The sequence below is a fragment of the Macaca nemestrina genome, chromosome 3, assembly GCF_043159975.1.
Source record: "Macaca nemestrina isolate mMacNem1 chromosome 3, mMacNem.hap1, whole genome shotgun sequence".
Taxonomy (NCBI): domain Eukaryota; kingdom Metazoa; phylum Chordata; class Mammalia; order Primates; family Cercopithecidae; genus Macaca; species Macaca nemestrina.
Genome location: NC_092127.1, coordinates 181,907,398 through 181,923,557, shown reverse-complemented (window position 1 = coordinate 181,923,557; position 16,160 = coordinate 181,907,398). Strand labels below are relative to the sequence as shown.

Below are 16,160 nucleotides of genomic sequence, written 5' to 3'. Positions count from 1 at the left end.
CTGGGGAGGGGAATACTGGAGCTAAAGGTCGGGGTGAGGGGACAATGAGAGAGGCCTTGAGGGGAGAGGTGAGTGTGGAGACAGTGATGGTCCTGAAGGATGCGGGCAAGTGAGGAGGGGACTGTGAAGTGTGTCTGCAGGTGAGGGGTGCGCTGTGCGGGGTCTAGAGATGAGGAGTGTGTGTGTGTGTGTGTGTGTGTTCTAGAGGTGAGGGGTGTGTGTGTGTTCTAGAGGTGAGGGGGGTGTGTGTGTGTCTGCTCTAGAGGTGAGGGTTTGTGTGTGTGTGCTCTAGAGGTGACGGGTGTGTGTGTGCGTGTGTTCTAGAAGTGAGGGGGTGTATGTGTGTTCTAGAGGTGAGGGGTGTGTGTGTGTGTGCTCTAGAAGTGAGGGATGTGTGTGTGTTCTAGGGGTGAGGGCTGTGTGTGTGTGTGCTCTAGAGGTGAGGGCTTGTGTGTGTGTGCTCTAGAGGTGAGGGGTGTGTGTGTGCACGTGTGTTCTGGAAGTGAGGGGTGTGTGTGTGTTCTAGAAGTGAGGGATGTGTGTGTGTGCTTTAGAGGTGAGGGGTGTGTGTGTGTGTTCTAGAGGTGAGGGGTGCGTGCGTGTGTTCTAGAGGTGAAGTGTGTGTGTGTGTTCTAGAAGTGAGGGGTGTGTGTATGTGCTCTACTAGTGAGGGGTGTGTGTGTGCACTCTAGTGGTGAGGGGTGTGTGTGTTTTCTAGAGGTGAGGGGTGCGTGCATGTGTTCTAGAGGTGAAGTGTGTGTGTGTTCTAGAAGTGAGGGGTATGTGTGTGCTCTAGAGGTGAGGGGTTTGTCTGTGTTCTAGAAGTAAGGAGTGCGTGTGTGTGCTTTAGAGGTGAGGGGTGTGCATGTGTGTTCTAGAGGTGAGAGGTGTGTGTTTGTGTTCTAGAGGTGAAGGGTGTGTGCATGTGTTCTAGAGGTGAGGTGTGTGTGTTCTAGAGGTGAGGGGTGTGTGTGTGCACGTGCACTCTAGAGGTGTGTGTGTGTTCTAGAGGTGAGGGGTGTGTGCGTGTGTGTGTTCTGGAGGTGAGGTGTGTGTGTGTGTGTTCTAGAAGTGAAGTGTGCATGTGTGTGTTCTAGAGGTGAGGGGTGTGTGCACGTGCGTTCTAGAGGTGAGGGGTGTGTGTGTGCACTATAGAGGTGAGGGGTGTGTGTGTGTGTGTTCTAGAGGTGGGGGTGCTTGCATGTGTTCTAGAGGTGAGAGGTGTGTGTGTGTGTGTTCTAGAGGTGAGGGGTGTGTGTGTGCACTTGCACTCTAGAGATGGGGGGAGTGTGTGTGTGTTCTAGAGGTGAGGGGTGTGGGGTGTGTGCATGTGTGTGTTCTGGAGGTGAGGGGTATGTGTGTGTTCTAGAAGTGAGGTGTGCATGTATGTGTTCTAGAGGTGAGGGGTGTGTGTGCACGTGCGTTCTAGAGGTGAGGGGTGTGTGTGTGTGCACGTGTGCTCTAGAGGTGAGGGGTGTGTGTGTGTTCTAGAAGTGAGGGGTGTGTGCATGTGTTCTAGAGGTGAGGGGTGTGTGTGTGCACTCTACATGTGAGGGGTGTGTGTATGTTCTAGGGGTGAGGGGTGTGTGTGTGTGTTCTAGAGGTGAGGAGTGTGTGTGTGTTCTAGAGGTGAGGGGTGTGTGCATGTGTTCTAGAGGTGAGGGGTGTGTGTGTGTGTGTTCTATAGGTGAGGGGTGTGTGTTCTAGAGGTGATATGTGTGTGTTTGTTCTAGAGGTGAGGGGTGTGTGTGTTCTAGAGGTGAGGGGTGTGTGTGTGTTCTAGGGGTGACAGGTGTGTGTGTTCTAGAGGTGAGCAGTGTGTGTGTGTTCTAGAGGTGAGGGATATGTGTGTGTTCTAGAAGTGAGGGGGGGTGTGTGTGTTCTAGAGGTGAAGTGTGTGTGTTCTAGAGGTGAGGGGTGTGTGTGCATGTGTTCTAGAGGTGAGGGGTGTGTGTGTATTCTAGAGGTGAGGGGTGTGTGTGTAGTCTAGAGGTGAGGGGTGTGTGCATGTGTTCTAGCAGTGAGGGGTGTGTGCATGTGTGTTCTAGAGGTGAGAGGTGTGTGTGTGTGTGTTCTAGAGGTGAGGGGTGTGTGCATGTGTTCTAGAGGTGAGGGGTGTGTGTGTGTGTGTTCTGGAGGTGAGGGGTGTGTGTTCTAGAGGTGAGATGTGTGTGTGTTCTAGAGGTGAGGGGTATGTGTGTTCTAGAGGTGAGGGGTGTGTGTGTGTTCTAGAGGTGAGGGATGTGTGTGTGTTCTAGAGGTGAGGGATGTGTGTGCGTGTGTTCTAGAGGTGAAGGGTGTGTGTGTGTGTGTGTTCTAGAGGTGAGGGATGTGTGTGTGTGTTCTAGAGGTTAGGGATGTGTGTGTGTTCTAGAGGTGAGGGGTGTGTGTGTGTGTGTGTGTTCTAGAGGTGAAGGGGGTGTGTGTGTATGTTCTAGAAGTGAGGGGTGTGTGTGCCTGTGTTCTAGAGGTGAGGTGTGTGTGTGTGTTCTAGAGGTGAGGGGTATGTGTGCATGTGTTCTAGAGATGAGGGGGGTGTGTGTGTATTCTAGAGGTGAGGGGGGTGTGCATGTGTTCTAGCAGTGAGGGGTGTGTCTGTGTATTAGTCTGTTTTCACACTGCTATGAAGAAATACCACAGACTGGGTAATTTATACAGGAAAGAGGTTTAATTGACTCACAGTTCCTTATTGCTGGGGAGGCCTCAGGAAACTTACAACCATGGCGAAAGTCAAGGCAAAGGAGAAGCAGGTGCCTTCTTCACAGGACGGGAGGATAGAGCGAGTGCAAGTAGGGGCAAATGCCAGACACTTATAAAACCATCATATCTTGTGAGACTCACTCACTATCAAGAGAACAGCATGGGGGAAACCACAATCATGATTCAATTACCTACCATCTGGTCTCTCCCTAGACACCTAGGGATTATTGAGATTACAATTCAAGATGAGATTTTGTTGGGGACACAAAGTCTAACCATATCAGTGTGTGTGTGTGTGTGTGTGTGTGTGTGTGTTCTAGAGGTGAGGGGTGTGTGTGTATTCTAGAGGTAAGGAGACTGTGTGTGTTCTAGAGGTGAGGGGTGTGCGTTCTAGAGGTGAGGGAGGTGTGTGTGTTCTAGAGGTGAGGGGTGTGTGTGTGTGTTCTAGAGGTGAGGTGTGTGTGTTCTAGAGGTGAGGGGTGTCTGTGTGTTCTAGAGGTGAGGGGTGTGTGTGTGTGTTCTAGAGGTGAGGGGGTGTGTGTGTGTATTCCAGAGGTGAAGGGTGTGTGTTCTAGAGGTGAGATGTGTGTGTGTGTTCTAGAGGTAAGGGGTGTGTGTTCTAGAGGTGAGGGAGGTGTGTGTGTGTATTCTAGAGGTGAGGGGTGTGTGTGTGTTCTAGAGGTGAGGGGTGTGTGTGTGTTCTAGAGGTGAGGAGTGTGTGTGTGTTCTAGAGGTGAGGGGTGTGTGTTCTAGAGGTGAGGGGGGTGTGTGTGTGTTCTAGAGGTGAGAGGTGTGTGTGTGTTCTAGAGGTGAGGGGGCTACGTGTTTGTTCTAGAGGTGAGGGGTGTGTGTGTGTTCTAGAGGTGAGGGGTGTGTGTGTGTTCTAGAGGTGAGGGGTGTGTGTGTGTGTTCTAGAGGTGAGGTGTGTGTGTTCTAGAGGTGAGGGGTGTCTGTGTGTTCTAGAGGTGAGGGGTGTGTGTGTGTGTGTGTTCTAGAGGTGAGGGGGTGTGTGTGTGTATTCCAGAGGTGAAGGGTGTGTGTTCTAGAGGTGAGATGTGTGTGTGTGTTCTAGAGGTGAGGGGTGTGTGTGTGTGTTCTAGAGGTAAGGGGTGTGTGTTCTAGAGGTGAGGGAGGTGTGTGTGTGTATTCTAGAGGTGAGGGGTGTGTGTGTGTTCTAGAGGTGAGGGGTGTGTGTGTGTTCTAGAGGTGAGGAGTGTGTGTGTGTTCTAGAGGTGAGGGGTGTGTGTTCTAGAGGTGAGGGGGGTGTGTGTGTGTTCTAGAGGTGAGGGGTGTGTGTGTGTTCTAGAGGTGAGGGGGCTACGTGTTTGTTCTAGAGGTGAGGGGTGTGTGTGTGTTCTAGAGGTGAGGGGTGTGTGTGTGTGTTCTAGAGGTAAGGGGTGTGTGTTCTAGAGGTGAGGGAGGTGTGTGTGTGTATTCTAGAGGTGAGGGGTGTGTGTGTGTTCTAGAGGTGAGGGGTGTGTGTGTGTTCTAGAGGTGAGGGGTGTGTGTGTGTGTTCTAGAGGTAAGGGGTGTGTGTTCTAGAGGTGAGGGAGGTGTGTGTGTGTATTCTAGAGGTGAGGGGGGTGTGTGTGTGTTCTAGAGGTGAGAGGTGTGTGTGTGTTCTAGAGGTGAGGGGGCTACGTGTTTGTTCTAGAGGTGAGGGGTGTGTGTGTGTTCTAGAGGTGAGGGGTGTGTGTGTGTTCTAGAGGTGAGGGGTGTGTGTGTGTGTTCTAGAGGTGAGGTGTGTGTGTTCTAGAGGTGAGGGGTGTCTGTGTGTTCTAGAGGTGAGGGGTGTGTGTGTGTGTGTGTTCTAGAGGTGAGGGGGTGTGTGTGTGTATTCCAGAGGTGAAGGGTGTGTGTTCTAGAGGTGAGATGTGTGTGTGTGTTCTAGAGGTGAGGGGTGTGTGTGTGTGTTCTAGAGGTAAGGGGTGTGTGTTCTAGAGGTGAGGGAGGTGTGTGTGTGTATTCTAGAGGTGAGGGGTGTGTGTGTGTTCTAGAGGTGAGGGGTGTGTGTGTGTTCTAGAGGTGAGGAGTGTGTGTGTGTTCTAGAGGTGAGGGGTGTGTGTTCTAGAGGTGAGGGGGGTGTGTGTGTGTTCTAGAGGTGAGGGGTGTGTGTGTGTTCTAGAGGTGAGGGGGCTACGTGTTTGTTCTAGAGGTGAGGGGTGTGTGTGTGTTCTAGAGGTGAGGGGTGTGTGTTCTAGAGGTGAGATGTGTGTGTGTGTGTTCTAGAGGTGAGGGGTGTATGTTCTAGAGGTGGGGGGGTGTGTGCGTTCTAGAGGTAAGAGGTGTTTTAGAGGTGAGATGTGTATTTGTTCTAGAGGTGAGGGGTGTGTGTGTGTTCTAGAGGTGAGGGGTGTGTGTGTGTATTCTAGAGGTGAGGGGTGTGTGTGTGTTCTAGAGGTGAGGGGTGTGTGTGTGTGTTCTAGAGGTGAGGGGTGTGTGTTCTAGAGGTGAGATGTGTGTGTGTGTGTGTTCTAGAGGTGAGGGGTGTATGTTCTAGAGGTGAGGGGGGTGTGTGTGTTCTAGAGGTGAGAGGTGTTTTAGAGGTGAGATGTGTATTTGTTCTAGAGGTGAGGGGTGTGTGTGTGTGTTCTAGAGGTGAGGGGGTGTGTGTGTGTTCTAGAGGTGAGATATGTGTGTTTATTCTAGAGGTGAGGGGGATGTGTATGTGTAGTCTAGAGGTGAGCGGTGTGTGTGTGTGTGTGTGTGTGTGTGTGGTCTGGAGGTGAGGGATGTGTGTGTGGTCTAGAGGTGTGGGGTGTATGTGTGTGTGAGTGTGAAGGAGGGTGGAGAGGTATCCCTCTAGAAGTGAGGGTGGGGTAGAGGTGAACTGGGTAACAGCCCATTGCCACCCAGCAGATGTTCGGTCTGAGCCCTCAGAACCCAGAATGTGGTCTCAGGTTGAATTCCTTGAGTCCAGTCCTTCCGGAATTCAAATTTCAGAACCCCTAAATCTGGAGGATTTCTGAAGTTTGGGTCTTTCTTACCAGCGCTGCATTTCTTACTGATTTTTGTTCCTTCTGTGGGCCCCCCTTTTCTTGTGTTTGCGATGTCTTTCTTGTGCTGATCGTTTTTACTGTCGCACATTTCAGGCAAATAAAAAACAGCAGAGAATAATATAAGAACCACCTGTGTTACACACCACCCAGTATGAGAAACAGAAAGTCACAAATGCCGTGGGAAATATTTTTTGAAAACTAGGATGGACCTCAAGAGGGGCTGGCACTGGAGGGTGCACCTGCTTTGCCAGGGGTGGAAGCCTCTTGCAGCGTTGGACCTCCCTCCTAACATCACACATCCTGCTGGCTGGCCTGGCCTGGCCTCACCTGGTCCCCGAGGTCCACAGTGGACCTGAACAACGAGACTGCCCCCACTGTTAGTTCTAAATGAAGAGGCACCTGCTGTATAGTTGACTGAAATTGTCACCTCCTGCTAGGTGCCATTTCTACTCGTCTTTGTGAGCCTGGGGGCAAGGCTGTATTCCTTAGCTCTGAGAAATCTGTGCAGTGCCTTCTGAGAGGCAATTCCAGTGTCAGATTTCTGAATCTGTCACCTGAGCCGTGATAATTTGTTGTCTTTTTTGTAAGCCTACTTCCACAGAGTCACTATATGACAAAATCTCTTGTAGAGCTCTTAGAGAAATGGAAATACTTCACATTACATCATGATGTGCATGTGTGTGTTCTTCCCAACTTGTACTTTTGCACAGGAACAAGAACTGCACAGCCATCTGGGAAGCCTTTAAAGTGGCGCTGGACAAGGATCCCTGCTCCGTGCTTCCCTCGGACTATGACCTTTTTATTAACTTGTCCAGGCACTCTATTCCCAGAGATAAGGTAATGCTACAACCGTCTTGGGTAAAACTTTGTTCTCTGTCTCTACAGAAGTGGATGGTGCATGGGCCAGGTGTGAGATTAGCTGTCCCCTGCATCCTGCAATGTCACAGAAACATCAAGCAGCACACATAATGTGTGTGCTGAGCTCTCTGTGGGAAGCTAGCTTTGTTTCTGTATTAGTCCGTTGTCACATTGCTATAAAGAAATGCCTGAGACTGGGTAATTTATAAAGAAAAGAGGTTTAATTGGTTTCACAGTTCCACAGGCTGTACAGGAAGAATGGCAACATCTACTTCTGGGAGGCCTCTGGGAGCTTTTACTCCAGTGGAAGGCAAAGTGGGAGCAGGTGTCTTACATGGCACGAGCAGGACCAAGGGCAGAGGGAGGTGCCACAGGCTTGTAAATAACTGGATCTTCTGAGAACTCCACCAGGAGAACAGCACCAATGGGGGAAATCCACCCCCATAATCCAATCACGTTGCACCAGGCCCCACCTTTAACATAGGGGATTACAATTTGACAAGAGACATAAATCCAAACCATATCAGTTTCCAACAGTGGTTCTAGATCTCCAGCTGGTTGTGGGCAGAAGAAAAATTTCCTAAGTTTGCAAGTCAGTGTGAGAATCAGCACAGGGACATAAGGACATGGCCGTACCTGTCACACTGGGCCTCCACATCTGGTCAATTCTAAATAACCTTCATCCTAACTGGCCCAATGGCCTGAACCTTGAGTAATTCAGAAAACTCTCAATCTCAGTATCCTTCTGGGAGACCAGTCTCTCCATTTAATGGGTCTTAAGATTATATTTATTCAGTACCAGTTGATTTAAGAAAACCACATATCTATATTCTGTCTACAGTCTAAGGTCTAATAAAGTGAAAATAAATGAGAAAATTTCCATAAACCCTTGCTTAAAAAAATACCTCAAGTTTAAAGAATGCTAGACACCATTTTTGTTTCTGTGACATAAACATTCTTAACCTGATTTTTTTCCACTGTGTGTTATTTGTAAAGGCAAGTAAGTGGAACTGTGAGGTTCAAAGATAGAAGAGACTGAAAACATGATTTTGAGTATATGCTGTTCTTTGAACCTCGCTGTCTTCCTGTCACTAAAAGCGCGGAAGCCAACTTTTTTACCTTCTCTTTCAGAGATTCGGTGCTAGTTGATGAACTCAGTAAATACTTCCTGGGCTATTTGTTTGCCCAGTCATTGGTACTAAGGGTTAAGGCTGTAACAGTGAAAAACAGCCCCCACCCTTGGGGACCTTCTAGTCTAAATATAAACTGATTGGACTACTGAGGATCAGATGAAATAGTGACTGGGGCATTTGGGTTATTGTTATATGAAAACACTATAGTGGAAACTATGAAGTATAATATGAAAGCAATGTGTTTTTGAGGCACTTGACACTTTAGGAAGTGCTTTCTGTGGCTTCATATTATCCTGGCCACAGCTGTGGAAGAAGATAAAGGGCTCATGCTCTGCATTTTCCAGAAGTAGAAACTGAGAAACAGGGAGATTGCATGCCTTGGTCAAGATTACATATCTAATACATGACAGAGCCAGGATTCCAGCCCAGGTCCCTTGATCATTCTTAATGCAGGGAATCTTACCACATGCGTGTATATTTAGTACTAGTGAGAAAATATTCCATTAACATTTGCACGATACCCTGGGAATAAAGGGAGGAGAGATGCTAGCAGTCTTTGAATGAATAAATAAAGACAACGAATAAGAACGTTCAGTTGTTGTGCAGCAGGTCAGAGTTGAATGAGAACTGGATTGCCCAACCTGCCTTGATAATGCTGTGCCTGAAGAGTCTGATTTTGTGTTGTATTTTGATGTTTTGTTTGTCTTTCCTTAGTCCCTGTTCTGGGAAAATAGCCACCTCCTTGTTAACAGCTTTGCAGGAAACACCCGTCGTTTTATGCCCCTGAGTGATGTTCTGTATGGCAGGGTTGCAGATTTCTTGAGCTGGTGTCGACAGAAAAATGCCTCTGGTAAGACTCCTGCACAAATCACAGGAGACTTAAGACCTCCTATTTACTATGCATTACCATTTGTGCTAAATGCTTTCATATGCATTTATTTCACTTGATCCTCTCCGAGTCCTCTGAAATAAGTGACAAGAATAGTTAATAATAACAATACTGGAGAATACTTATCTTTTGCGGGTGCCAGTCTAAGCACTTTGTGTGTGTGTGTGTGTGTGTGTATACACACATATATACATATAAATGAGTGTGTGTGTGTGTGTGTGTGTATATATATACACTCATTTAATGCCCACAACAGCCTCATGGGATCCTATCATAATCCCCATTTTGATAAATGAGGAAATTGAGGCACAGCAAGATTAAGAAAACTGCTCGGGGGGCATAGCTAGTAAGCAGCAGACAGTCTGACTCCACAGCCCATTTTCTCAAGCTTGCACAACTCTGCCTTACTATCCTCACTTGTCCAGAGGGGGAAGCTGAGGCTTAGAGAGGTTAAATGACTGGAAGTGGTAAGGCTGGGTCTCAGCCCTGTCCTGATGGATTCTGAAGCCTGTGCTCTTTAACACCACTCCAGGCCGCCGGCAGATATTTCGAGATCCAAGTTACAAGGAAAGTTAGAGTCACAAGAGCTGGCCTGAATGCTCTGCAAACTCTCCTCATTCATCCAACTGTGGTGCTAGGAGCTGGAGACACAGCAGTCCCTATCTTCGGGGAGCTTATAGTCTCATGGGGGGCATTAGCTCGAGTGATATAATGCAGGAAAAATGGTGTTCTGAGGAGTAGCAGAGTGAGACACCAGCCTCACCAGGGCATCAGGGAAGCTTCAGGAGGGAGGCTAGCAAGAAAAGGAGGTGAGGGAGTGTTCCCATCATGAAGACTGGAGATCCTTCCTGGGTATCAGAGTCACTTCAAAAGTTAACTTAATATCAGGCCGGGCATGGTGGCTCACGCCTGTAATCCCAGCACTTTGGGAGCCCAAGGTGAGTGGATCATTTGAGGTCACGAGTTCGAGATCAGCCTGGCCAACATGAAGAAACCCCATCTCTACTAAAAATACAAAAAAATTAGCCAAGTGTGGTGATGCATGCCTGTAATCACAGCTACTCAGGAGGCTGAGGCAGGAGAAACCCTCGAACCCTGGAGATGGAGGTTGCACTGAGGTGAGATCACACCACTGCACTCTAACCTGGACAGCAGAGTGAGACTCGGCACAAAAACGAAAAAAAAAGAGTTAACCTAATATCAGTTCTGTTTATTTCTGCTCCATTTGTCCATCAAACTAAAATTTATAGTGTCTACTATGTGCTTGACCCTCATCTTCTAGACAGTAGGAACACAGCAGAGAATGAAAGAGGAAATTAATACCCCATGCTTACATTATAGGAGGGCAGAAAAAACAATAAACAGGCAAGTGAAATATATAGTCTGTCTTAAGATTATAAGGACTATGGAGAAAAATAAAACAGGTAATAAGGACAAAAAAGGTTGAGAGTGGAGGGCTGGGGAGAGGAAAGTGTTGCATTTTTACCTAGATGCCTAAGGAAAACCTCACTGAGAGGCTGATATTTGAACAACGAGATGAGAAAGAACATTTTCTGACGGGAGAACAGCAATTGCAGAGACCCTGAGGTGGGAGCGTGTGTGACATATTTAACAGCAAAGAGGACAGTGGGCAAAGAGGAAAGTGCAAGCTATGAGGCTGGAGGAATAAAGGAGGGCCTGGTGGCACAGGATGTTGTGAGGCCTCTGCTTTTCACTGTGAGTGAGATGGGCAGCATTGCAGGTTCCAGGTCAAATGGACACAGCCAATCTTTCAATGGAGAATTTCCAGGAAGTGTTTGTTTGATGATGATGCAGAGGGTGGGGAGAAGGAGGGGAGGAATGTGATGAAAAACACATAAAGAAAGGAAGAGCATTCCAGAAAACCACCAGTTATTTCTTCCTCACTTCGCTGCCCTTTTCTATCTATGCCCTCCTATCAGGGCTCTTTGTGTCAGAAAGAAGCGAACTCCAGCAGTTCAGGTCAGCCAAGTAACTGTATGTGTATGTCATGGAATCCTGTGGGGCCAGTAGCAATGGTGATGAGGTTTTTTATTTATTGACCCAGAAAGAGGCATATTTTTAAGCGAAAAATAAACTTACATAACCCTGTGATAGGTATGAGGCTATTCAAATAGAAACACATATACACAATACATCTATGAAAATATACACACAGAAAAAAGTCAAGAAAATAGCAAACCCAAACCATTGACAGCAGCTCTTTTTTATTTTATTTATTTTTATTTTAAAATCAGTGTTATTTTTTGAGACAGGGTCTCACTCTGCCGCCCAGGCTGGAATGCAGTGGTGTGATCCTAGCTCATTGCAGCCTTGAACTCCTGTGCTCAAGGGATCCTCTTGCCTCAGCCTCTTAAGTAGCTAGACTACAGGCACACACCACCACACTAGGCTGTTTTTAAAATTATTTTTGTAGACATATGGTCTTGTCATGTTGCCCAGGCTGGTCTTGAACTCCTGACTTCAAATAATCCTCGTGCCTCAGCCTCCCAAAGCACTGGGATTACAGGCATGAGCCACTGTACCTGGCCTTGGTTCTTTTTTCAAATTTTTATTTTTATTTTATTTTTGATTGACAGATGAAAATTGTATATATTTATGGCATACAATGTGATGTTTTGATACATATATACATTGTGTAATAATCAAATCAGGGTAATTAGCATATCCATCATCTTAAACATTTACTATTTCTTTGTGGTGAGACATTCAAAATCCTCTCTACTAGTTATTTTGAAATATGCATACACTATTGTTAGCTATAGCCACTCTATTGTGCATTACAGCCCCAGCGCTTATTCCTCCTATGTAACTGTAACATTGTTGACCAGCCTCTTCCCATCTCCCTTATCCATTCCCCTTCCCAGCCTCTGGTAGCCACTATTCTACCCCCAACTTCTATGACATCTGCTTTTGAAGATTCCACTTTCAAGTGAGATCATGCAATATTTGTTTTCCTGTACCTGGCTTATTTCACTTGACATAATGTCCTCCAGGTTCATCCATGTTGTTGCAAATGGCTCAATAGTATTCCGTTATGTATATATGCCATATTTTCTTTTTTTTAAATGGAGTCTCTGTCTGTCGCCCAGGCCAGAGTACAGTGGCACGATCTCAGCTCACTGCAGCCTCCGCCCCCCAGGTTCAAGCAATTCTCCTGCCTCAGCCTCCTGAGTAGCTGGGACTACAGGTGCATGCCACCACACCCAGTTACTTTTTGTATTTTTAGTAGAGATGGGGTTTCACCATGTTGGCCAGTCTGGTCTTGAACTCCTGACCTCAGGTAATCCACCCACCTCGGCTTCCTAAAATGCTGAGATTACAGGCATGAGCCACTGTGCTCGGTCTATTTTCTTATCTATTAATCAGTTGATGGACACAGATTGATTCTGTATCTTGGCTATTATGAATAATGCCATTAATAGCAGTTCTTGCTAGGAATATGAGGTCAACTTGTAAATCAGAAATTTTTTTTCTTTATAGAGTATATGGTAAGCATGTTCCACATCCCATTGATCTGCTGGGGTCTTTAATCTGTCCTTAAACATTTTTAAATGTAATATATTTTGACATTTTGTATATTTTTCAATTGTATAAAATTTCTGTTCTCTGGCTAAGCATTATCGCTCTTAATCCTTTTTTTTCCTTGCATTTACTACTAAGATAATGGCTAACGATTTAATTTTTGGAGACGGCACTTCTCCCAATAAAGCAAAGGGTTTTTGTTGCTGTTTGTGGGTTTTTAAACATTACTTTACTAGTGCTCCAGGAGAGAAATAACCCAGCTAATATGCTGAGGCTCAGTGGTCAGCTAGGCTCACTCACTAGCCAGCTATTTAGTTCTCTGCCTTCCTCACATTTGTGGTGAGAAAAATGACCAACGTCTTTAGTATCATGGACAAAGTGGTCCCTCACCAGGCTCCTTGTGGATCAAGTGGGAAGAACTGTGGATGTTAAACTTGTACACATTGTACAGAATGGAGGCTAAGTACGCGTCATGGAACTGGGATATATTGTAAGTTAATTCTTCTCTGAGATAGATAATCTTTGGAATAAAATGTGTTTGTCTACTTACCCCTTAGGACTCGATTACCAATCCTGCCCTACATCAGAAGACTGTGAAAATAATCCTGTGGATTCCTTTTGGAAAAGGGCATCCATCCAGGTAATGCTGGGATGATATCTGAGTGGTTGAGCGTGTGTGGGACCCATAGAGATGGAACACAGTGATTCAGAGTCTGGGCCCCAGGTCATCAATCAACTTCTCTGAGCCTCACTTTCCACTTTTACCACATCATGATTCATGCTCTTTGCTATATAAAGTTGTGAGAATTTAAGGAAATAAAATGCTTAATGCAGTGCCTGGCACAGAGAAAACATTCCATAAATGTTCACTATGCATGAGGCTTTTAATTAGTCATTATTATTTCCATTATGTCATGGTTATCATTAGTATTTCAAAGCAATGATTTCGATTGCTACATAAAATGGGGCAACTCCTGCTTTATGGAAGACCCTAGTACACCTGAGATCAAGTTGTGGGGATCAGAAATGTTCACAAGACTAATATTAACGGGAGAGGAACTGATAGGAGATGGAGGATAAGCTGGAGACACAGAAATGGTCCCCTGAAGGTAGGTCTGTTTCCCAGAGAATGATGTCACCAGAACTGATGACAGCTATCAGTAGCTATAGCATGCCAGTGACTACAGAATTCTCTGTCATGAGAATCAGAATAAAGATTACAAATAAAGAGGGTTAAGTTCTTAGTTCAGTGCCTGGCAAAGAGCTGTTGACTATTAAACATTAGCTAGGTTGACCAGGTGGATGTCAGGGCACTTCCACCCACCACCGTCAACCCCATTTCAGGACTATCCATGTCTTTTTTTGTCTCATCTTCTACCCTAGATCCTCAGGTGTCCACTAGGTAGATTGTTAGTCAGGGTGAGAAGGACCTTGGCCAAATCCTCCATGGTGGCTGCAGTTTGGAGCTAAGCAGAGGATCCCTCCCAGATAAAACATATTCTGTTTATTACTGTGCTCTGCTGCCTACCCCAAGAGAGCACCATTTGCTCCCACTACCTGTAGGTTTCATCTTGAGCACAGACTTCAGTCAGTTGGCAGCAGCTGCCAGAGCCCTTCATTGAGAACTGGGAGGCTACAGAGATGTCCTCATCTGAAAGTGGGATCAAACAGTAACTCAGGGGAGATGTCAGCATTACATGTAAAGGAACCATTTATTTTACCCAGTGGGTCTGCCAGACTTTCAAGTGTGTGCTGCAAACTACCACCTTATACTTCCTCCAATTCTATAATGGAAATATAATAATAGTGCCCACATTTTTTGAGCCCTTGGCATTTGCTGTGTAGTCGAAGCATGAGGAGAATTAGTGTGGTATAGTGATGAGAAGCGGATTTGAACCTTAGCAGATAAGTATTCAATAAATGTTAGCAGTTATTATTTTAAATATTTTCATCTTTTTTTTTTTGAGACAGAGTCTCACTCTGTCGATCTCAGCTCACTACAACCTCCGCCTCCTGGGTTCAAGTGGTTCTTCTGCCTCAGTCTCCTGAGTAGCTAGAACTACAGGCGCGTGCCACCATGCCCAGCTAATTTTTGTATTTTTAGTAGAGATAGGGTTTCACCATATTGGCCAGGCTGGTCTCGAACTCCTGACCTCGTGATCTGCCCGCCTCAGCCTCCCAAAGTGCTGGGATTAAAGGCGTGAGCCACTGTGCCTGGCCAAATATTTTCATCTTTATGACAATTATATGAGGCAGAGACTTTTATCAGGTAATAACGTAATAAAATACCTTATTTTACAGATAATAAAGTAAGGTACAGAGAGGTCAAGAAGCTTGACTAGGGTTATGGAACTGACAAGTAGGGGAGCTAGGATTTGAAACCAGGCAGGCTGACTCGAGATCAGACTTTCAACCACAACGTTATACAGCCTCATTGCATCTGCATACTTTTTATTTTTATTTTTATCTTTTTTTTTTTTTTTTTTTTTTGAGACAGAGTCTCTCTGTGTCACCCAGGCTGGAGTGCAGTGGCACATTCTCAGCTCACTGCAACCTCCACCTCCCAGGTTCAAGCAATTCTCCCACATCAGCCTCCCGAGTAGCTGGGACTGCAGGTGCGTGTCACCACGCCCAGCTAATTTTTGCATTTTTAGTTGAGACAGGTTTTTGCCATGTTAGCCAGGCTGGTCTCAAACTCCTGACCTCAGGTGATCTGCCCACCTCAGTCTCCCAAAATGCTGAGATTACAGGCATGAGCCACCATGCCTGGCTCTGCACACATTTTTTTTAAAAATATTTTTTTTCTTTTTGTCAGTGTAATAGCTGCTCATAATAGTGATTGACACATACAGAAAATATAAATTAATCACCCACATTCCTACCACCTAAAGGCAACCCATTTAGCATAGTGGTGACCAGGTATTGGCATTTAAGAATTTAACTATGACTGTTAGCACTATTTGGAAGCAATCTGAGACATGGATAACATGGAGTATATTGTTTGATATTGAGTATCATTTTGCTAGGGAATGAACCCAGCCACCTATACATCAGTGCCACATATTTCACCTCTACACCTCCTTCATTCTACTATAAACATTTTATGAGGGAAATTACATGCTCCAGTAGTATTTTGAAGTGGAGATTTTGGAATTTCTGTAGACCTGTCGCTCCGTTGGGAATCCTAGACTTCGGCCCATGTATTTTTAACACAGTAAAGCTCATGCTCCTCCAACGACTGTTGCATTTTGCTTTGAAAGTAAGCACTTCCTATGCTATTGCAAATACTGTAGACTTTTACTAATGGCTGGTTAATATTTCAGACACTTAAGTATCACAGTTTACTTACCATCCCCTTGTTAAGTATTTGGTATTGGTTATAATATTTCAGTATTACAAAGAATGCTGCACCACACATCTTTGTGCACAATGCTCCTGGTAGTCCTTAGTGCTGTTTGCCAGATAATTCTGGCTTGTCTTTTGAGCCCACCATTTGCACTTCCCTGCCTCATGAAATTATTTACATGTGACTTACACTGGCCAATCAGTTGCAAGCGGGAGTGATGTGTGTGACTTTTGGGTGGAAGCCTTTAAGAAGTGGTCCATGATTTGTCACTGTCTCCTCCCTTTCCTGGCAATCAGAGATTTTGCAGATGTGTCCCAGAATGAGGACACGTGCAACAAAACCCCAGTGGGCCTGTGATAAACATGTAGTGTGAGCATGATATAAATCATTGTTGTTTTAAAGTCACTGCAGTTTCGAGGTTCTTTGCTAAGGGAGCATAACCTACTTTATTATAGCTGATAAGATACTGCATATTTTCTATTATCTTCTTGGGGTAGATTCCCAGACATGGATTACTGAGTCTATGAGTTTTTTGACATTTCAAGGCAATTTGCTTTCCAAAATAAACCAATTTGCATTTCTACTAAGCCATATGAAATGCCACATTTATCATATCCTTGCCATTATTTAGAACTGACAATTTGTAAAAATGCTCATTTCATAGCAGAAAAATGTCACGTCTTTATTTGCTA

The 16,160-nt window shown here is 45.6% G+C and overlaps 1 protein-coding gene and 1 long non-coding RNA gene across 3 annotated transcripts in view; both read left to right on the top strand.

Annotated features, from left to right (window-relative positions):
- LOC105487910 (bone marrow stromal cell antigen 1) overlaps positions 1 to 16,160 on the top strand; it is a 53,925-nt gene that overhangs the window by 20,020 nt on the left and 17,745 nt on the right. For both annotated transcript variants that reach the window (XM_011751576.2, XM_011751574.3), the window contains exons 2-4: positions 6,410 to 6,536; positions 8,405 to 8,540; positions 12,680 to 12,762. In XM_011751576.2, coding sequence (XP_011749878.2) covers positions 6,410 to 6,536; positions 8,405 to 8,540; positions 12,680 to 12,762 — 346 coding nt within the window. The remainder of the gene's footprint in view (positions 1 to 6,409; positions 6,537 to 8,404; positions 8,541 to 12,679; positions 12,763 to 16,160) is intronic.
- On the top strand, positions 75 to 6,403 carry LOC139362450 (uncharacterized). The gene is made up of 3 exons (XR_011621449.1): positions 75 to 178; positions 213 to 3,096; positions 4,882 to 6,403. It is a non-coding gene; the product is annotated as an uncharacterized lncRNA (long non-coding RNA).